Source organism: Cydia splendana, chromosome Z, assembly GCF_910591565.1.
Source record: "Cydia splendana chromosome Z, ilCydSple1.2, whole genome shotgun sequence".
Lineage (NCBI taxonomy): Eukaryota > Metazoa > Arthropoda > Insecta > Lepidoptera > Tortricidae > Cydia > Cydia splendana.
This window is the reverse complement of record NC_085987.1, coordinates 22,337,651-22,361,124: the sequence shown is the minus strand read 5'-3', so window position 1 is coordinate 22,361,124 and position 23,474 is coordinate 22,337,651. Positions and strand designations below refer to the sequence as shown.

The 23,474-nt window shown below is 33.9% G+C and overlaps 1 protein-coding gene across 2 annotated transcripts in view; it reads left to right on the top strand.

Moving 5' to 3' along the window:
* The window catches only part of LOC134804704 (diacylglycerol kinase eta), a 181,101-nt gene that overhangs the window by 76,586 nt on the left and 81,041 nt on the right, over positions 1 to 23,474 (top strand). For both annotated transcript variants that reach the window (XM_063777857.1, XM_063777856.1), the window contains exon 3: positions 2,568 to 2,648. In XM_063777857.1, the coding sequence (XP_063633927.1) occupies positions 2,568 to 2,648 (81 nt within the window). The remainder of the gene's footprint in view (positions 1 to 2,567; positions 2,649 to 23,474) is intronic.

The following is a 23,474-nucleotide window of genomic DNA, read 5'->3' as shown; positions in this document are numbered from 1 at the left end:
TACACAAAATTTTGAACAAAAAAGATTCAGTACACTTTTCGCAGGGATCAATATTTAAAAAGATAATAAAGACGGAAAGTTCTAGTATAATAAATTCTAAGTTTCCTTGTTTTTATTTATTCGTTAATAATTTGAAAAGTGTGACTCAAAGCAAAAAAATATCTTATACATAAATAATAAACATAAAATTTCCTACAAGAAACATGTAGAACACTTTTCGCTAGGATCAATATTTAAAAAGACAGAGCAGCGGGTAAGTTATAAATAATCAATTTTAAAGTCCCTTTTTAGTGTTTTGTAAATAACTCGTAAACAGTGTCCCATAGCAAAATAGGTTTTTAAGAATAAATTATCTACATAAAATTTCCTCCAAAAAATATCTCGAATACTTTTCTCTAGGATCCATATTTAAAGCGATATTAAAGGAAGAAAGTTAATTACAATCAGTTCACAGGTCACTTTTTTTTAGTTTTTCGTAAATAACTCGTAAACGGTGGCCCGTTGCAAAACAATATTACACATAAACATTAAACATAAAATTGTCCACAAATAAGGTTCTGTACACTTTTTCGTTACGATCAATATTTAAAGAGGTATTAAAGGGGGTAAGTTAATTGTAATCAATTTCCTGGTCCCTATTTTTAGGTTTTCGTAAATGACTAATACATTGTTAAAAATTGGGTAATGTACAGTCGCCATCAGATACATCGGAGCGGCCAAGGTGTTCATAATATCTGAACACGCGCCCTAACGCCTTGACAATAGAGGCGTGTTCAAATATTTGTGAGCGCCTTGGCCGTTCTGATATATCTGATGGCGACTGTACATTACCCAATTTATAACAATGTATTTTTATATGTGAAACGCGTGTGAATTGCCTTTAAAAATCCTGTAGCCAAAAAATTACCACCCCCCCCCCCCTTTATCTCCGAAACTACTGGGTCTACAATTTTGAAAAAAAAAATATACAAAATAGTTCTTTACCTATAGATGATAGGAAAACCTATTAGAAATAATAGGTAAATTAGGACCTGGAAATTGATTACAATTAACTTACCCCCTTTAATACCTCTTTAAATATTGATCGTAACGAAAAAGTGTACAGAACCTTTTTTGTGGACAATTTTATGTTTAATGTTTATGTATAATATTGTTTTGCAACGGGCCACCGTTTACGAGTTATTTACGAAAAACTAAAAAAAAGTGACCTGTGAACTGATTGTAATTAACTTTCTTCCTTTAATATCGCTTTAAATATTGATCCTAGAGAAAAGTATTCCAGATATTTTTTGGAGGAAATTTTATGTAGATAATTTATTCTTAAAAACCTATTTTGCTATGGGACACTGTTTACGAGTTATTTACAAAAAACTAAAAAGGGACTTTAAAATTGATTATTTATAACTTACCCGCTGCTCTGTCTTTTTAAATATTGATCCTAGCGAAAAGTGTTCTGCATGTTTCTTGTAGGAAATTGTATGTTTATTATTTATGTATAAGATATTTTTTGCTTTGAGTCACACTTTTCAAATTATTAACGAATAAATAAAAACAAGGAAACTTAGAATTTATTATACTAGAACTTTCCCCCTTTATTATCTTTTTAAATATTGATCCCTGCGAAAAGTGTACTGAATCTTTTTTGTTCAAAATTTTGTGTAGATTATTATCGTTTAACAACATTTTTTGATATTGGCCACCGTTTATGAGTTGTTTACGAAAAACAAAAAAAAGGGACCTTAGAAGTGATTATAATTAAATTTCCCGCGTTAATATCTCTTTGAATATTGATTCTAGCGAAAAATTGTACTGAATCTTTCTTGTAGGCAATTTTATGCAGATTACTTATGTAATAGAACATTTTTTGCTATGCGCCACCGTTTAAGAGTTATTTACGAAAAACTAAAAAAAGGGACCTTTAATGTCAAATATCTCACTTCCGGTCAAGATTTCGATTAAGCAACCAGCAAATTCGGATTCAGCGGGGTCTAATTAGGTTAAAAAACCCGGTTGCCAAAAAGTAATATGATTTGCCAGTCGAAATCGATTTTATGAAAAATAAAACCAGTCTAATTTTGAAATCTTGAGTCTATATCTATTAAATTTATGTAAGCTTGCGAAATCATTTGCCTTGCTACATAACATCGCTTATCATCAAATAAGAATGAAAAATATGTATAAATTGTTATATAATTGAGATATAAAATTGAAATGTGATTTTTGTGTAAGCATTATTGAATTCGGTGACCTAAATTAATTTCAGTGCCTGCACATGATTTTTATAAATGACTGCCGAATAAAACATACATACCTCAACAATTGATAGAAATTAGGCATATAATCTCTAATGAAAAATTCTCTGAAGTTTCAGTGCTGCCTATTATATATACATATAGGTAGATACTATAGTTTTTCATTCAGTTTATTTATACCTTTATCCCTCGAATTATCCAATTAAGCCCTCTTTAGTCGACCCCCGCAGTCTCTCTAATTAAGAGCGTAATCTGACAATATAATAGGTGCTAAGATTCTCAGATGAGAATGATAAGTTGCTGTTATTGTTTCAGAGCCAATTGTGGGATGAGTTTGAACTAGAAGACGCTACATTCGCTGAATGCCGCATCAACAACGCTAATAATAGTTTTCAAGTGAGTACCTTTCTCTGATTTGCTAGATTTCTTCTGAGGTATTGTAATATATTGAATTGAAAGTATTGAAACAAACAATTAAACGTCAATAGCCTTTTGTCAACAATGTCGGCTGCCAGCACCGGCAGATTTTAAGTCATTCTCGGATTTCTCAGAAATGAAAAATTGAGAATTTAAATTGTATTTATAAATAGTTCATCCTGCAAGGCGAGGCCTAAGGGAGGCACCCCTTAAGGATTGGCCAAAATTGTTAGCGAACCATAATAGTTTTCAACTTTAATACCGCCCGAATTACTCATATCGTTTTTCATCACAGCGTAGAAAAAAAATTGTTTTAAAACGAAATAAAATAGAGTTTGCGCGGAAAGATAAGAGTCGTGGCAGAAACGGGAACTAACATTATTAATTTTATATGGCAATCAAACCTTTGACACCTGTCTTGTAAAAAAGTAAATAAACTTCTGTCATTGTGTATCTTTATTTCTAAAACTGCAAAAATACTTGCAAAACAGGCTAAAAGCCTACATATAATCACAAGGGAAATATATTTAAAATTATTCGGTTTTTTTCACCGGGAAAAAAAACGGCTAAAAGCCGACTATCGACTTACAAAAGTTCACACAACGTGTTTCTGCTATGACGGGTATTTATGTTGTATGTATTTAATATAAAAATAATTACCTATTTAATAGGAGGACCCCTTATTAATTAGTCTCCGGCACATAATCGGTAAGTATATTCATTCAAAATATATTTAGTTACGTAAATATGAAGGTCATTCGTGATCTTAAAACAACTGACAAATAGTTTTGATTCTTTGCCATTTTAGTCATATTGATATGTATAATTTATTTTCAGGACTGAGTAAAAGTACCTATGGTATCTCGAATAAAATACCGTTGTTGGCGAATAGTGCGCTCTCAATATTATATGTACTTTAAATCTTGTTATAACTACATACAGAGTACAGAACAAACTGTAGGTATATAATTAAGTTTACTTATTATTTATTAATGTGTTAGTTTAAGGCAAAGTTTCTTAACAATCATAATTTCTATTAGGTGATAATTGATAATGTAATCCATCCACCATCTATTTGTAATCCACATGTCAGATTCAAGCATATCCAGCTTAGATGAAGATAGTTCGATGAGTGTCTCTGGTTATATTGAATCTAACTCAATAATATGTTACGTTGAATATTTTAGATTCAGACTTCGATTTCGATGAATAAAAATAAAACTAAATCCTGAATTTCAATAAAACCTCTGTTTTTTTAGCATAAGCAAAAGGGTTAACAATCTTGACGACTTATCTAAGGCTCGATCAATCGAAGGTTTGTGGCCAACTTTATTTACATTGGTATGTATAATACGATGGGTGGGAAGAATATTCGAGGATAAAATAAAATTAACAATGAAAATTGAAATAAAAAAAACCGGGCAAGTGCGAGTCGGACTCGCGCACGAAGGGTTCCGTACCATAAAGCAAAAAAAAAAACGAGAAAAAAGCAAAAAAAAAAAACGGTCACCCATCCAAGTACTGACCACTCCCGACGTTGCTTAACTTTGGTCAAAAATCATGTTTGTTGTATGGGAGCCCCATTTAAATCTTTATTTTATTCTGTTTTTAGTATTTGTTGTTATAGCGGCAACAGAAATACATCATCTGTGAAAATTTCAACTGTCTAGCTATCACGGTTCGTGAGATACAGCCTGGTGACAGACAGACGGACGGACGGACGGACGGACGGACGGACAGCGAAGTCTTAGTAATAGGGTCCCGTTTTACCCTTTGGGTACGGAACCCTAAAAATGAAGTTTTAGTAGTAATCATGAAAGTTTCACTATTTCTGTAAAATTTATTTATTTCTACAAACAGCTCAGTAATACTAAATCTAATTTCAGCAAACAGACTTTAGTAAATGGAGCATTAAACAAAGTTCAGTATTTGTTACAATCCATTTTTATTACTACTAAAATTCTCCGATTTTTACTAGTAAAGTTTGTGATTTTTGGAAAAAAGCATCTGTGATTTCAAGTTATGATTTTAGTAAATGTCTCACTTACATAGTTTTGTAATATCTAAAAAAACCGGGCAAGTGCGAGTCGGACTCGCGCACGAAGGGTTCCGTACCATAATGCAAAAAAAAAAAAAACGAAAAAAAAGCAAAAAAAAACGGTCACCCATCCAAGTACTGACCACTCCCGACGTTGCTTAACTTTGGTCAAAAATCACGTTTGTTGTATGGGAGCCCCATTTAAATCTTAATTTTATTCTGTTTTTAGTATTTGTTGTTATAGCGGCAACAGAAATACATCATCTGTGAAAATTTCAACTGTCTAGCTATCACGGTTCGTGAGATACAGCCTGGTGACAGACGGACGGACGGACGGACGGACGGACGGACGGACGGACGGACAGCGAAGTCTTAGTAATAGGGTCCCGTTTTACCCTTTGGGTACGGAACCCTAAAAATGAAAGAGAGTCGACTTGAAACTTGTCCAAAGTGTAATGCGATTTGCGAACGGTCAGAAGCAAGTAACAAAAAGTTAATAAAAGGGAGCCTTTTAATATATTTAAGCATTTGCCTTCAAAGTTTGATATTATCTAGTTTATCATTATAAAATCCAGAAACCATTAGGTATAAGTAGTCTTTATTTTAATGTTTTCGAAAATAACAATTCTCATTCCTTTAAGCCTTAAAGGAATGAGAGTTGTTTAAGCCAACCCGTTAGCTAATAGACTCTTAAAATTAAAGCCATATAAAATAAAAGTTATTTGTATCACAAGGGGAGAAAGTTGTTGTTTAACTCTTTGTGTAGGGTTTCAAGGCACGAGGGTTAAACAAACTTTGCTACTTACTGAGTTAAATACTAATTTTTTCACCACAACAACGCGAGGAAAATACTAAACATAAAAATCTAATCTAAATGAACGTTTAAATATTTATCATTCAAGATCATTGCATAAAAGCTTAGAGCATTTAATAACTGGAGTGGCCATTAAGAGCTTACCCCTCTGCCGATTACTTGCACAATTGTGCAAACTTTTGTAAGGACTGACATGGCTTTTTGTACGTTACGTACAAATCATGTAGAAATAGCAATACATGACGTCCCTCCCCCGCAAAAATCGGCAGACTGTTTCGTAAAGAAAATGACAGCGATGACATCTCCTTTCTAAATGTTCTAAGCATAAAAGTCAATTCTATCAGCCAACATGAGGCAAGAACTCAAAACTTGCTTCCAATAACTTTGGATAAAATGCAACATTTTCATTCGTTTTTGAAGAATAAAGAGAGCGTTTACGAGCTGATGAGTTGAAAACACAATTCTATTCAATCCTAAATACGAAGAAAAACTAGGCGAACCGAATAATGTTAATAAATGCCCGTAACGCACATGTTTTAATATCCTCCTTGCGTCGTTATCCTCAGTGATGAGGGTCGTGACCTCCCTTCTGAATCACCTTCTCTCTCACAATTTCTCTCCATCTGGTTCTGTCCTTGGCGGTGTGGAGAGCCATGTGGACTGTGGAGTCATGTTTTAATATATTTACATCGTAAATCCAGATCCGCGAACGATTCTGACCCCGAAAGCTTTCACAAGACATAAATAAAACCTTTTAGGGCTTTTAGTGAGGTGTAACTTAATTTGGTTCAAGCGAGGGTTTAAGGGGTTTGTAAATTACGTTATTCAATGTATCCTAAATAGAATGGATGTGGAGGTCACCTTATCGTAGCAAAAATAGTACGGCAAGGTTTTAATTGCTGGTCAAACTCAAATAAAATAAAATAAAATCAATATTATTGTGCATTGTCATTTGTAGAAATATTGTATTTCTGTTGTGTTAACGTTTTGCAACGAAATTAAAAAATACAAAGAACCAATGTCAATGTTAAGCACATTTTGTTTGTTGTCAAGTAATCATAAAAAGTAACACACGAGTCGTATAAAAGCCAAAAATATCCTTCGGATAATCCAAATTATTATTATTATTACTTAGGTACATTGTCTTTTCATGATATATTATCTATAGGTAATATTTTAACAATCGACTTCAGATGAGGTGTTTTATTTTGTTGTACGTATTTAACAGAAATACACCAAATAATAAAATATTGCCTTTTTCTACTCGTCGACTGTAATTCTTGAATTAAGATTTCGTATACCAAACTGCAATTGGGTATTTTTAATGTATGGGCTCCCAACACAACTATAATATTCATTTCGATACGGTTTAGTCAACTATAATGAAATTGACCAATCACAGCTCGCCGCGATCAAGAGGAAGAAACAAAACCATAGGTCAAATTAATTAATTATTTTAGGTTATATAGTAGAAACAATTGCTTCATAAGTCAGAAACGCGCATGTGACACCCTTAATATAGCAACATCCATAGACTACGAAAACCACTTAGCGTTGCTTGTTAGTCTCCATAGGCTACAGTGGCCAAAATCGAGAACACAACTGTCTAAAAATTGAATTTAGCGCCGAGCAAGTACCAGGGCCTCATGAGTTACGAGAAGGTGTCGTTGACCAGCCCGCCGGCCCGTGGCGGCCGGGGCGCGTACTAGTATGAAGGTATCGCGGCTGCTCGCGTATCTTAGCTTTATACTCTTGGTTTGTTTGTATGATTCTACTAGTTTAAAGTATTATTTTTGTTGACTCGTAGAATAGTAGTTTGTGTTACAAGGGATCAAAATTATATATTTCCGTCAAGGGCGTACATTGAATCCTGAGCGTAATGAGGGATTCAAGTGTTAACGCCCAAGACGAAATAATTTTGATACCGTGTGATACATACAGCTTTTCACATCAACTATGAGGAAAATAAAAAATCTTAGTGTTGACACAATCTGATGCTTAAACAAATTATTTAAGCTAAAAAAATAATGTGCAAAAAATTTTAAAAATAGTGTGCTGGATCAGAAAAGTGTTACTTTGATCCCTCCTAGCAGGGAGGAAAAGTGCCACTTTGATCCCTCCTAGCAGGGAAGAAAAAGTTCTTTTCCGAATAGGTGGTGTGAAAAAAGTATTGTATACAATAGTGATATAATCAAGCATTTCAATCTCGTACCTCACTTAGGCAACTCAGCAAGCTTCGTTGCCTAAACACGGTACTGGACTGAAAAGCTCTTTATTATAACACGATTGTATATTATAAATAATATAAATATAAATTCAAACTCTGGTTAGAAGAAGCGGCACCCCCTCATTTTGTTACACTTGTTATGTTGACAAAATACGCCAAGTTTTGTAATCTTATCTCAACTACAAGGGGGTGCTACAACACTTTGAAATTTTTCAAAGTTGTATGATATCCAAAAAAAAAGTATTTATTATTCAGAATTTTATTTAAGTATCTGGTTTCACACTATTTGCACATGTGATTTATAAGTTTTTAAGTAGAAAAACATTTTTATTTCTATTTTTTATAATTTTTCAAAAGTAAGATTTTTTTTTTTTAGATTTTTATGTAAGTAGTGGTTTTCACATTATTTGAAAGTATGATTTAAAAGTTATTAAGTAAAAAAAAAATTTATTTCTAGTTTTTATGACTTTTTTAGGCGAAATTCAAAAAATCTTACTTTTGAAAAATTATAAAAAATAGAAATAAAAATGTTTTTCTACTTAAAAACTTATAAATCACATGTGCAAATAGTGTGAAACCAGATACTTAAATAAAATTCTGAATAATAAAAACTTTTTTTTTTGGATTTCATACAACTTTGAAAAATTTCAAAGTGTTGTAGCACCCCCTTGTAGTTTTAGATAAAATTACGAAACTTGGTGTATTTTATCAGCATAATAAATATAAGGGGGTGCCCCGTAGGAAAATAAAAAAAAAATTTTTTTTGAACCACCCTATTAAATATGTGTACAAAACTCGAGAGTTTAAAGTGTTATAATGTTTGTCAGATGACAATCATATTGAACTTGTGGAACTAATGAGTGAGTTCAAAGCCATTGTGCTAATGCTTTGTAGTACCGAAACAATGTAAATTTTTGTTTAATTAATTTTTTTGCAATTAGTTTTGTTTGTCACGTGACGATATTACAATATGCTTTCCAATAGCTTCGTTTTAGTTTTTTAGGGTTCCGTACCCAAAGGGTTCCGTACCCTATTACTAAAGACTCCACAGTCCGTCTGTCTACCACCAGGCTGTATCTCATGAACCGTGATTGAAATTTTCACAGGTTATTTATTTCTGTTGCCGCTATAACAACAAATACTAAAAAGTACGGAACCCTCGGTGGGCGAGTCCGACTCGCACTTTTCCGGTTTTTTTATGATTCGACTCATATAATTATTTTTACAGTACACCTTGGCCTCCATTACGACACCCTGTGCTATAATAAGCACATTACGTAACTTCGTCGAAAATTTAAAGGAAATACTTATTTTTCGCATTTGTACAAGTGCGAAAAATTGTAAATAACTATAATGTTTGAAGTATGTAATTACACAAACGGGTCTACCGCGATATAATTTCATTGATTTTACCTTAAATTCCGACGTTTCAGCTGAGTTGCACCAGCTGTGGTCACGGAAAAAACAATGAAATTATATCGCGGTAGACCCGTTTGTGTAATTAAATAATATTTAATTACATTTATACAATGTATAAAATACTATTTTGACAGAAAAGTGGTGCCTCCTAAAATGCTCTGGTAATAGTACATTTCAATGCAAGTGGGGAAAGTATGTTATTATTTACGAGTAAATAATAACACTTTCGCACGTACATTAAACGACGTTTTTTAATACATTTGCGAAAAAATCACAATAACACAAATATTGGTAACATGAGCATTGCACTTACAGTTACGAATTTTCCCATGTAGACCAGCGGTGGAACAAAAATGGGTTTTGATAACATTAAAGTTTTTTCTTTTTTGATATGTTATTGCATGCATGTTAAATAACATTTATGTAAAATATTAGAAAATTATAGGTGGAGCGTTCGGCCATATTTAAATATTTCAATTTTGCTAAATAACTATGTAAATATAAAATTCAAGTTACAAAAAACTGTAACATGTTCAATAACACTTTAATTTATTCACAATATTCGGTTTTTAGAAATCTGGAACAGCTGCTTTCTGGTGAACGTAAAAACTTACTTTACTTTGTCAATAAAGAATTAAAGTAGCTGATATTGTAAAATTACGATATTATCTATCAACTTAGTATACTTGTAAAAAATTAGAAATGTAGACAATGTGCTTGTCTAGATATTGATTTCTGGTTAAGCAGTATAGCCAATATTGAATTAAAGTTTGTAGAGTTAATATTACAAGGTCATAATAAAGATCTTAGTTCCCACACAAAATATTAGAAATATAAAATCACGGCGACACTAAATACTGATACGTAAGTATGCATTCCGCGCTTTTAATGAGTTACATTTCAAACGCGCGGCGTTTTCGCGCGCCGCGCTGTGCGCCGTGGCAGGAGGCAGCGATCGACGGTGGCGGGCTAGCGATTAGCGCGGTGCCCGTAAAAAATACGCAAAACGTTTATAAAATTATTATCAATGGTAAATAGTTATATTGTTAATAGTAGGTACACTAATGGAAACTTACCTACACTTATTTATTTCTATATGTACTAGGGATTGCCCGCGGTTTGGTTTACGTAGAATTCGTTATCGTGTTAAGTATAGAAGTAATAGATACATTTGAAAATTATTTTAGGTGCATTGTCATACAGATAACCACCCTTGTTAAAGTATTCTTCAAATTCAATAGACAGGTGTCATTTCAATATAATTTTGCGTAATTTGGCGCTTTTAGGTTATAAATGACTAGCGACATATATTTTTTGTTTAAGAGCGATATCCGATATATATATCTCCGATAATATTTACCTTATCATTTAAATCAATTTCAAACTAACGTTATTCAATATTTATCATTTTAAAGTCAATTTTACCAACCAACTGAGCTTTACTCTCTTATACTCTTTACTGAGAGTATACCTACGGAAACAACTCAAAATTTGCATCAAATTAAATGCCACTCTTCTTATCCGTTTCGAACAATCAAGAGGGCCTTTACGAGCTGATGTAGTGAAAATTTTATTTAACCCTCGTCCCTTGAAACCTTCACTACGCTCGAGGTTCAACTTTACGAACCTCGCTACGTTTGTGGTTCAATTTTAGAATGTTTCGCTTGTTTGGGTATCAATATTAGCATGATTAATCAACAAATTTTCCCCTTGTAAAACAAATAAATAAGGTAGGTGAGGTGCAGGCATATGAGGCCCGGCGGGTAACAAGGCCCAGCATTCAAAAATAGCAGTTGCTCCCTATTATTCTGAATTTGTACTTGTTGCTAAGAAGATCCACTGTCAGTGCAGGTAAAAAGGTCCAGTCCCGGGCCTTATTGAACGTATGAGATGAAATAATAGATTAAAATATTTTTAGATAATTTTGAATATTTTTAATCTCTCATTAATAAGGCCGATTTGAAGAAACTTCTATGAAATTATGACTTATAAATAACACCTTCACTGTGTGGGCTGTCCAAATCGCTGCAGACTTTTCTTGGTCTAACTCTAATAATGTTTCACTTGCTTTATTGACCTAAAGACGTTTTAAAGAATCAAAAAGTCTAATAACATTTAGACACTTATACTTTTTAAAGGCAGTAACTACTTACTTATATAGGTAACTTTTTTTATTAATACATAGGTTATTTACGATAGAAGTGCGAAAAATTGAAATTTTGCAACGAATGACGAATTTTAAAACACGGCCAAAGGGAGTGATTTAATGTGCTTATTATAGCACCGGTGTCGTAATGTAGCACCAGGGCCCTATTTCACCAACGTGACATTGTTGCTGACGTCACAGGCATCCGTGGGCTACGGTTATAGCTTACCATCGGACGGGCCTTATTCCTGTTTGTCACTATCATTGTATTATTAAAAAAAAACTTTATTATATCGGCAAAAAACAGGTATCTTTCTTGTGATGTTTATGATGATAATGATGACAATTGACACAAGATTTCAAAGAACTTTCGGTAATTCATGACAGTAAATGAGTTCTGTGTCGGAATTTCGTGGCAACTGTTGTATTTCTTGTGACAATTGTCCAAGTCCCAGCCCCCCCTTTACTACAGTCCAACCCGAAAGGCACCTTAGGTCGGCGCTTACGTCATTATTACCGGCGCCCTAATACTAATGAAATGAAAATGAAATGAAAAATATTTATTTCGAGCAACTATGGACTCATACAGATTTGTTAGTAGACTTGCGTTCCTAATGTTAGTACCTAATTAACTATTACAATATATATACACTGCTGGAAACATGCATTTCGCAGCAGTGTCTCATATACGGGCAGTCAAGTCTGTCCGCTATCACACACAGGATAGGGTTGGGGCTGGCCCGCACCCGGCGCACCAGGGATGTGCATCGTGCAAACTAATGCGGTGCTACGCGACGTAAGCGCCGACCGCCATATTCAACGTGGTTTGTCACATAGTACCCTGTAAAGGTATGATTCCAGGGATAAAAAATATGTTATAACGTTATCCAGCGTATAATGGAATTCATAAAAGTTTTTCTTTATAATTACTACAAGTAAATTTGTTCATATTTGCATATTATTAAAAAGGTAAATGAAAAGTAATTGAGTAATTTAATTACTAATTAATGTAATCACAATTGCAAATTACACAGAAAAATTAATTACATGTAATTAAATTTTATGTAATTAAATTACAAACATATTAATTACATGTAATTAAATAACACGAGTAATTAATTACATGTAATTAAATTAGACAAGTAATTAATTACATGTAATTAAATTACACGAGTAATTAATTACATGTAATTAAATTACACGAGTAATTAATTACGCCCAACACTGGTTGGTGGCAAACAACCACACCGCTCGTCTGATGGTAAGCGGTTACCGTAGCCTATAAAGGCCTGTGATGTCAGTAACAGTGATGTCGACAAATGTCGCACCTGTCACGTTTGTGAAATAGGGCCCAGATGTACAGTAAAAATCATGTTAAAAGATAATACTAACTGTTACGAATAAATATTTATACTGTAAAAAATTATCCCACCAAAAACATTTTCATGTAAAATGTTGCTAAGACGAAACCATAAGCCTAAGACTCGCACTGTTAAAAAGTTATCAGATCTCTTGTCGAGCCAAGCTTCAAACTCTACAAGCCCCTTCACTAACTCTACACCTTAGACAAAATATGTGGCTTGGCTGTTTTGCTACCGCCACATGGGCATAAGGTGAAAAACTTATTATAATCATTATTTTTAGGGTTCCGTACCTCAAAAGGAATAAAACTGAACCCCTATAGGATCACTCGTGTGTCTGGCTGTCCGTCTGTCACAGCCTATTTGCTCCGAAACTACTGGACTAATAAGTTGAAACTTGTCTATAACCCAAAGACATACATGTAAAGTAAATATGTAATATAAATTTAAATAAAGGGGTCACTTTTGAGATGAATGATAAATAGAAGAAAAAAAACTATATCTTTGTTATATATCAAATGAAGGGGCTCATTTTAGAATTAGAATCTCAAATATATTTTTTTCATAATTTTAAAATAAATAGTTTAGAAGTTATTTAAGAAAACAGGCAAAAAATTAACATTACCCTTATCTCCGAAACTACTGGGTCTTTTTATTATGAAAAAAATACACATATTAGCTCTTTACCTATAGATTGACAGGAAAACCTATTAGAAATGTGGAGCTAAGCGTGAGCAGGCCTATGGAACTCTCTGCGCGAGCTCGGATTAATACCTACGAATCTGCTCCCGTTCACGGTAGAAAAGCAAGCCAGTTGGTTGCCACACGCGCTCACGTACGCACGTCACCGCGCGCCGCACTGTCAATTTTTACGATAGTTACACGGACGGCGGGATTCGGGAAATGAATTAGAGATGCACTAGATAAGAAATAGTAAAGATATGTGACGTTCCACGGCAAAAGGTACCATTGCCCCGACTGAATATTGGAGTGGCGATAATAATAAGCGTAAGCGCCAGCCGCCATAAGGTACCTTTTGCCGTGGAACGTCACATATCTTTACTATTTCATATCTAGTGAAGTCTAACGGCGCGATATCTTAAAGTTCGAATCGCGCGGGTAGTAGGTACCTACCTACTATTGAATTTCTTTAATTAAACATGTAATGTTTAATATGTGTGACAAATGTATAGATTTAGATATCTATCTATTTGAAATAGGTAGTAAATTTTTAATTTATTTTGGTAAATGTTTATTTTAACGACAGTAAGTTTACACCGGAAAGTGCCTACTCATTTTTGCTCTGGTTAACTTATAATTAATTACCTTTATTCATAGGGTTTTTATTATTTTTCTTTACTATGTAACATTAATCTCTATCTGGTTTTAAATTACACGAAGTTTTAAAACTAATTCTTGCTGGGATTATTGCGCGGTTTATAAAACGGCGTAAACACTGCGGTTACTGCAGGGACATATGACCTTTCAAAATGACTATTTCGCAAACACTAAAGCATAATCGGAATATTAGGTATAATTTAAGATTTAGCTTTCCTTTTATTTCACTCCTCTGTTTAAGTGGGTATTTATTTATCATTTCTAAGCGTCAGCAACCCTAGCGTTGTGCCGGTGCGCGCGGTGCGGGGAGCGGCGCGTTGAAGGTCACTCCATTGTATTTTTGTGTAGGTATCAAAACGGTAGGTACTTGCGTTTTGTTTGAGAGATAAGTATCTGTTCGTAAGAACTATTGTATAATCTGTGGCGTGAGTCGGACTTAAGTACTTAGTTTTTGATCCGATCCCTACGGGTTTTTAAAAGACATTTTACTCACTTTTCACTAAAAAAACATATTGTTAAAAATTGTGTAATGTACGGAACCCTTGGAACGCGAGTCCGACTTGCACTTGGGCGGTTTTTTTATTATACATACAATAGTTCTTGTAGAAACGAAACGGCCGAGCTACATACTTTGACTAAGGTGTAGAGCTAGTGAAGTTAGGGCTTGTAGAGTTAGAAGCTTGGCAAGAGATCTGATAACTTTTTGACAGTGCAAGCCTTATGGTTTCGTCTGGGCAACATTTTACATCAAAATGTTTTTGGTGGGATTTCACTTCTTTTTGTAAGGTGCTTATGACAATCTTCCATCTCCTAATTTAAAGAGTTGGGGGTGATTTACTATTAAAAATCCTGAAATAAGTATCTGGGGGCATCTGTTACACAATGTACTTCTTACTGATTCCCCATATAAACCCTTCACCCCGTAAGGGTAAACTTTGGGGTTGAAATCTGCCTTCAGCCCGTAAGGGTAAACTTTGAGGTTGAAATCTATTCTATATCCTTCCCCATAACAATACCTATCTACATACCAAATTTCAACTAAATCGGTTCAGCGATTATTGATTCCCCATACAAGACTAAACCCCCTCATCATCCCCTTAGGGATTAAAAAATTCAAGTTTTTGAATTTATTTGTTGTTTGTGTACTAAAACTATCTTACATATCAAATTTCAGCTTCTTAGAGGACTTCAGGAAGTACCCTAAAGGTATTGATAATCATCAAGTGAGTGAGTCAGTGACGAAATCGAAGTTTTTAGATATGAATAAAATCTAAAGTATAAGAGCTATGCAATTGATATGCTTAATAAGTCCGAGAACTTTGTTTATCTAGTATAATCCAACCCCAAGTTATGAGGGTTCCAAAAAACGACGAAGCGCTTCGAGAAAAGGTAGATAGTGCCCTTGCGCTTTGCTCGTCTTGGCGGGGGCACTGCCGTGCCTCCAGATGTTAAAACATAATAATAATAAAGCTTTATGTTTAGTGACTTTAGTTACCTACTATTTTCGCGTAAACTAGACAATTTTTATATCTTTAGTTAATAAGGCCCAAAAGAATTATTTTTAACTTATTATAAATATCCTCTTGTTGTGAAGTACCAAATATTGTTATTTGTATATGTATAACTCTTAAGTTAAAAACAATAAAATCTGTTATTGTCTACTGTCAAAATTATAATTTTTTGCGGGATTAAGTAATACCCTGCTAGTGTTCAATAAGGCCCACAATAGGACTTTTATAAAAGGTATATTTTCCAAGAGTATCGTAATATTTTTATAACTATTTTGGTATAATGAAGAAACTTCAATAAATAAGATACCTATTTGAGTGAGTTTTTCATACTTAATATCCTGTTTATTAAAAAAAAAAACATTTTAATTTAAGGTGGGCCGTATATAGGCATATACGGCCGACACGGAATATACAATAAGGTGAGGTCACTTACCTTATTGTATATTCAATATGTATACGTGTAATATTGAGCAGTTGGTTTATAATATACATAATTATGATATTGACGTTGAATAGGACAGGACATGACAATAGAAATAGGTATAGTCGGTCAAACCAATTTGTCAGTAAATAAAAACAAAAAACTATATTCATCCTTTTCTTTTGGGTGCTAGTACTAGTGTAAGTCAAACATAGTATGATGATTCTCTCTATGTTTGAAATGAGACAGTCTTTTGACAAACTATGGTAAAAAATAGTTGTGAATATCATGTAAGTACATTTTTATTACAATTTCGAAATTCAAATGTTCTTCCTAATCAACTCGGCCACTAAACTAACTGATAACTTGGTATCCGATCCGCTAACTAAGCGAATGAATCGCCAATTCGCCAACTCTCCGAGCCGAGTCAACGCTATCACACTGCTACTAAGGCCATTCAAAAATAAACCTTAATTCGAGAGCCCGAAGGTTCTTATTCTTATATGACAAACAATACATTATGACTTAAAACTTTATGGGAAACAAAGGGACCCCTTTAATTTCACGTAATGTCCGCATCTAATTTATATATGTCCACAGTAAACAAACAAATGAATGATAAGAAAAGACAGACAGTGCTGTGAGCGGCAGGTGGGGCGAGGCGAGGGGCGAGGTATAGGTAGGCTATGATAGGGTCTCGGGCGCCGCGCCGGCGACACTGACGGACCAGCGCGGCGTATGTATGAATTTCGCGCCTTTTTAAATATATTTTACTATTACAATGCAAGCTACACACCGAAATTTCTTATTTTCCATAATATGGCTGCGTATATTATTTTATAGTAATAGACTTATTTTTACAGACTCTAATTCAATATTAGATATTATAGGACAAAAAACGCATATTAATTCTAAAGCATATATCTTATTCTTCTAAATTTTTAGCTTGCCTATTAACTTAAGAATTTATATATGTTGTTGTGGATTTATTAAACTTTAATTCAATATCGACAAAATAATAAGCTAATTTGTAGTTTGACTAAGAAGCACGTTAAAAAAATTTCTAATAATTTTACATTATAAAGCGTCGTACATATTATAAACGATGGAACTTAAACATTGCACTTTAATTTAATATTAAAAAATCATTACTAAAAATATATAAATACCTAATTTATATCTAACGCTCGTTCTAACTTTTCGTCATATTTTACATATATGCTTAAAAATATGTCCCATGTCAGATAAGTATCACTTTTTCATCTTTAGAATTATCAAAACTTTTAGTGCAAAAATCCGGTCCCACTATTGGTCTAATGAACTTAAATGATATTGTATATTCAGCGCTATAAACTACGTTCAGCGTTGATTTACATTGTCAAAATTAATCACATTAACTCATTTAATACAAAAACACTCTTACAGTTGCAATTTAAGATAATTATTTTGATACAACTAATAAATTTCAAGTGAAAATGGCGGGCGCCGGTTTTACTTTTTAATTTTTATTTTTTTCTGTTAACGTCAGCCAACGTGGCAGTGGCAATGATAGTTCCATTCAGCCAAATAATAAATTTATATTAAATATTTAAAATGTCCACAAATTATATAGTCGTGAAAACTATTTGAACTAGAACGTCTAATCATAAAAAAAATCGATCACTTGTTTATACGTGGTGTAACAAAAATATGGTGATCCGTTTAAGGGGCCCGTAATCTACATCGTGCTCTGATAGGAAAAATAAAGAAAATAAAATTTTGCCGTAAAAAAAAAATTTGCGGAGTTTTGGCCTATTTGGACGACCTGCCCCATAAAAAGAAAATATTTATGCGTTAAACTTTTCCTAATCAGACCACGTTATCGATTACGCCATTAAACAAAACACCAGCATTTTTGTTACACCCTTCATCAGTGGTTTGTCTGTCCTAATAAAGAATCCGTTACCTACTCAGCATTTCAGGTCTATATGGTTCTGTATGTTAGTCAAGATATTATGTAAAATATCTGGGAGACCGAGCTTTGCTCGGAAAACATATAAAAACTCAAAAAAGCGCGTTTTCCCAGAGATAAGACCTAGCTAGATCGATTTTTCGCTCCCGAAAACCCTTATATAGCAAATTTCATCGAAATCATTAGAGCCGTTTCAGAGATCTCCGAAAATTCCGAAATATATTATATAAATAAATAAATATACAAGAATTGCGCGTTTAAAGGTATTAGATATATCAGGACATATCTATTTAAGGTTGTGCCCCTAACTTGCATTTTTGTTTTAGGGATTTTTTGTAAGTATTATGCCCACTCAGAATCCTAATACACGAATAACGTGTCCCCAAATATGATTAATCTTTAATCTAACAAAATGTTTAAAGAAATGAATCTGTTAGTACAGAAACTACAGAATCCAATGTGAACTGTGTCATCAGCAAAGCAGACCTCATTATGTCAATAATGTCTTCTATGTGACCCACATCGAAGCCCGTCCAGTTGTAATCCGGTGAGGGCGGTGAGGATACTTCGTCCCAATTTTGGGGTAAAACGCTGATGGTACGCACAGGGTCGTGTTTCCGGAGAAATATACAATTTATATTTACAGATCAGCCTTGCTTTAAGTAGCATTGGCATATTGGTGTTTCTTGTGGAGCGATCGGGCACCCACCAAAAATACAAACATTTTCGTTATTAGGGATTCTTACTATGTAGTCAAAATTATTTGTAAGTAATTAAAAAAATAGCAAGCACAAAACGCTTCTTCACTTGAACTAAAGTCATTGTAACTCCTTTTCGTAAAAACTAATAACGTCCATCAAATATTAAACTTACTGAACTAATAAAAAAAATTAGCCTTTCACATAAGTACATTTACCCCCTTATTCATACACGTCTACTAAAGTTGACAAACCGCTAATAATCGCTTGTCCCTTTCCATCATATCAATACGTCGGAAAGGGACAAACGATTATTAGCGGCTTGTCAACTTTAGTAGACGTTTATGAATAAGGGGGTTAGTCAGTATCAGTATATTAACCTAAGATCTATATTTCAGTCTAAAATATACAACTTTACGAATAAGCTGGAGTGGTGACATTTCTTTTCGTTGTAGTTTTTTTTAATACTTTTTAAGTATATGTTTTATCAAAAAGAATGTCGCTATTTCTCCGGGTTTTCCTCGACGAATAATACAAGCTGTTCTTTTTTATTATGTAGTCGTCATGTATAGCTTCTTTTTTTATTTTCTTAATAAAATTAAATAGACTAGGGCCCTTCGGAATTTTGGATTTGAGTCCCTGTGCCATCCTTCAACTATGTTAGTTGTTCTATGTTTGTTAGTAGAGCTACTCAAAAGGTCCAATGGATACTTGTTTAGCCAATGTTTTAAAAGATACTTTTTGGATTCCTTTATTTCATCATTGCTTTGAGTAGTGCTGAGAATTGAAATCCATCCTTCCCAAATATTATCTGCGGGTAAGAGCGGTAAATTACTGATCAATCGGATCTGTATTCTTCCTTCTTTGGAATCGTAAAGTCCGATTTCCTCGGCTTTGGTTCTGACAGCTTTTTGGTAATGGAAAAGGCAACCGAATATCTTCGCATCTGCAAAAACGTTCATCACGGCATTCATTGCGGCTACTTCATAGTCACACTTGAACCGTGTAATATTTATCCCCAATTACTCTTTTAATAAAGTAAAAAACCTTATGTAGGTATTTTGAGTCTTATTTGGCAGCAAGCCATAAACCGTTTGGAACAACATTATTTGTTTAGACATCTGAACCTAGATTTACATGTACAGTATACATATAACTGACAAAACAGCTCCGGACACACTTTAAAAGTTCCGTCACCAAAATAAAATTCTTCATCAAAAAACGTATTCATATATTCCCCCTCGACACTGATGACGAAAACATTACCTACAATTGTTTCGTCTGCTCCGTCTTCCGCAACTAAAAAGACTTAGTAATCCAATAGCCCCGTCATTTTTATTTCCCATTTTTACACTCAGTCATTCTCGTCATTTTTATCCTCATTCAAAAGTCATAGTATTAATTTTTAAATGTCGGCATTTTTATACTTAGTCCATAATATTTTACTCCAATTTTCTTTGTCGACAATATTTATGTTATCGGCATTTATACTTAGTATATAAGTTTTTCGTTATAGCCCTTAGTCGACTAAATCAGCAGCAGTAGGTACATACTCGTACCTGCGGGCTGCAACACGTCTTGACACTTGTTGTTAAGAAACCGGCGGCAATTAAGTTCTCGCCTCAAGCTCTTATTTTGCTTTCCTTAGCTCTTTTTACTTAAATGTTCTCTACAGAAAACATACTTTTATTTATGTAGTTTTCCACCTTGCCAGTGTTTATTTTTAATGTGATTTTAAACAAATGCTGCGTAATACGACGGTCATGTAAAAGTTGCGTTTTATACCATTATCACAAATAAGAAACCCCAAAACTATCGGTTATTATTAGATAAGGTACCTAGGTTGTTAGACTTATGAGTAGTAGTAAGACGTAGATAAAGCGTAAATTACTGTTTCTTCTTCTTTCTAACCGACTTCAAATAAAGAAAGGTACATATGTTACCTCAAAACTTCGTCCTTTCTTAAGCAATTTGAAAATAATTATTTGTACAATCAGATAGCAAAGTTTGATATTACGTCGAGTGCTTATTGAGTCCCCTGCAAGCGAAAGATTATATAATAGAATCTAATTTAGAATCTTGAGCGTAGTAAGGGACTCAAAAGCGCACGAGATGTGAATAACTTTGATCTCTTGTAGTATACATGACTTTTCACCTCAGCAGTTAGAACATATTATAAGGAAATATACAACGTGGGAAAAATGTAATCTTTCTTCATCACTTTTTTACCCATGTTTTATTAAGGTATTCTAATAATAAACTTTAATTGTCGCAATAAAACACCAAAACCAAAACCAAACGAATTAAATTTCAGTGAGATAATATAGAAATAACAAACATCAATGGAATGTTTAATCGAGAACTTATAGAAAAACATGCTGATAATAATATTTTACTTATGTTATACGATACAGGGTGGTTAAAAATAACTGAATTCCCGTTGCCAGGGAGGTTTTGGGATTATACTGAGCAACTTTTACTATGGGACTAACCCCGTAATCGCGAAAAAAAAATTTGGCTGTTTTATACATTTTGGCTGGTCCATTTTCTATGGGAGGGTACATATTTTTTTCGCGATTTTGGGGTTGGTCCTATAGTAAAAGTTGCTCAGTATAATCCCAAAACCTCCCTGGCAACGGGAATGCAGTTCTTTTTGCCACCGTGTATAATATCTGTGAGACCGAATTTTGCTCGGTAACATATAAAAACTCAAAAATGCGCGATTTCCCAGAGATAAGACCTAGCTAGATTGATTTATCACCCCCATATAGCAAATGGCATCGAAATCGTTAGAGCCGTTTCCGAGAAGCCCGAAATATATATGTAAATAACTATATAGAGGAATATATACATTGCTCGTTTAAAGGTATAAGATCCTAGGTATATTATATTATACATACTATACTAATATTATACATACTATCAATGTTAATTTGCAGTATAAGAACAGAAGGTCCTAAACTTTTTGTCGATTGGCCCGCTAAGGGGCAGATTCTTGAGCGCATTGTATTTTTAAATCGAGAGCATTGAACACAGGAATAGCTGGGAGGCTCCGAGGGAGCAGATCCAGCTTGCCAGGAACAGTCGGAATCTTTTAGCCGTCTTCAGAGTGAAGCCGTTGCCCGGGGTGGACCGCGAGGAGAACATAATAAGGGAGAAAGTTCTGCTAATCAATATTAATGCCAAATAACCACTCGACCTATTGTGTTTCGACCGATGGTTTATCGGGTAATTGTGAAAGTAAACTTACTGACTACACTTCCAAACGACTATTATGTGTAATGAGTAGTGTACGGACAAGTGGTGGCATTTTGAACAGAGCGGGAAATGGAGTCGCCTAGGTGCATTTTATGATTGATGAATAACGATTAAATGATTTTTCGAAAACATATTTATTACACGTTTTAATTCTTATTCAAGTAGTGCCAAAGTTTATTTATCAAGTATCTGCTGCGATGTTTACCTAATTGTGCTAACACAATTATTTCACATGATATACAGTACACGCTATTGTTATCGTTATATACAAGATTATCGTATGGTTCAATCCACTTCAAAATTGACGATTCTGGTGGGTCATTCATATTGTTTCATTTACATTTCTGCTGTCGTGCTGTTTTCAATTAAGTATTAGCCTAGCGTATTACAACAACAAATATAGCAAACAGTTGTCTAAATCGACAACATCAAATTATTTTGTCGTATCTACAGCTTATAAAGTTTTTGGCCAGTAATTAATTAAGGTTGTTGTATATGGTTAAAAAGTATATTGATTGAATGTGAGAGAGCAAGAGAAATATATTTTATAAGTAAATAGATATCATATAAAATTTAAATTTATTCATTCAATCATAAAAAGTTAGTAGATAATAACAACTCCATTTCCCGCTCTGTTCAAAATGCCACCACTTGTCCGTACACTAGTAATGAGATTCTGCCAATCGTTACTCTGCCAAAGAACTCGCCTGCGAATCGTTGTCGGCGAAACGAAAATCGGCGTATTTTTTCTCGGAAAATCAATAGGGCACCTCTAAGATAAGTAGAATTATTTATTATCGCTTTTGGCGCTGACTGATCCTATCCATAACTGATTCAGATCTAATTATTAAAATCCGAATATTCCCGTAAGTCTCCCCACCTCCCCACAAATATCTCAACCTTATTCGTCAGAAAATAAGACTTGAGACCACAGCTCGATTGTTTTAGGGATCTTTGTGTTTTAGGGATGTTTTTCAAATATTGTAATACTAGCTGAGGTATCCGGCTTCGCTCAGGCAGCTGACATGATAATTGTGTGGTGGTTGTAATAAAAGGATAAACTTTAAAATATATTTAGTTTTTTTTTTCTAACTACAATACGTACCTATAGTTGACCGTGAGAAAAGCATAGGGAATAGGGATAATTGGAAGTGTTTGTCGAAAATCTCCTGAGAGTATGAAGGCTTCGAATAGTCCACAATGTTCTAGAATATTCCACAACATTTGAGTGTGTTCTGGAACACTCCACAATGATCTGGGATCCTGGATTCTAGGCTATTTACGAATATTTGATAACATTCCAGAATATTCCGGAATGTTCTCGAACATTCAAACCTCACAACTGTCTTGCTTTAAATATATACCCCTACCAATAGGTAGCTCCAACCCTTTAAAAAGGCTTCGAATGGTCCAGAATATTCCACATTTGAAAGTGTTCCAGAATGTTCCACAGTGGTCTAGAATGTTCTCGAATATTCGACAACATTCCAGAATGTTCAGTAGCTCCACAAAAATACCTATACAAAAAAGGCTTCGAATGGGCCACAATGTTCCAGAGTATTCCACAACATTCGAGAGTGTTCTGGAATATTCCACAATGTTGTAGAATTATCTAGAATACTC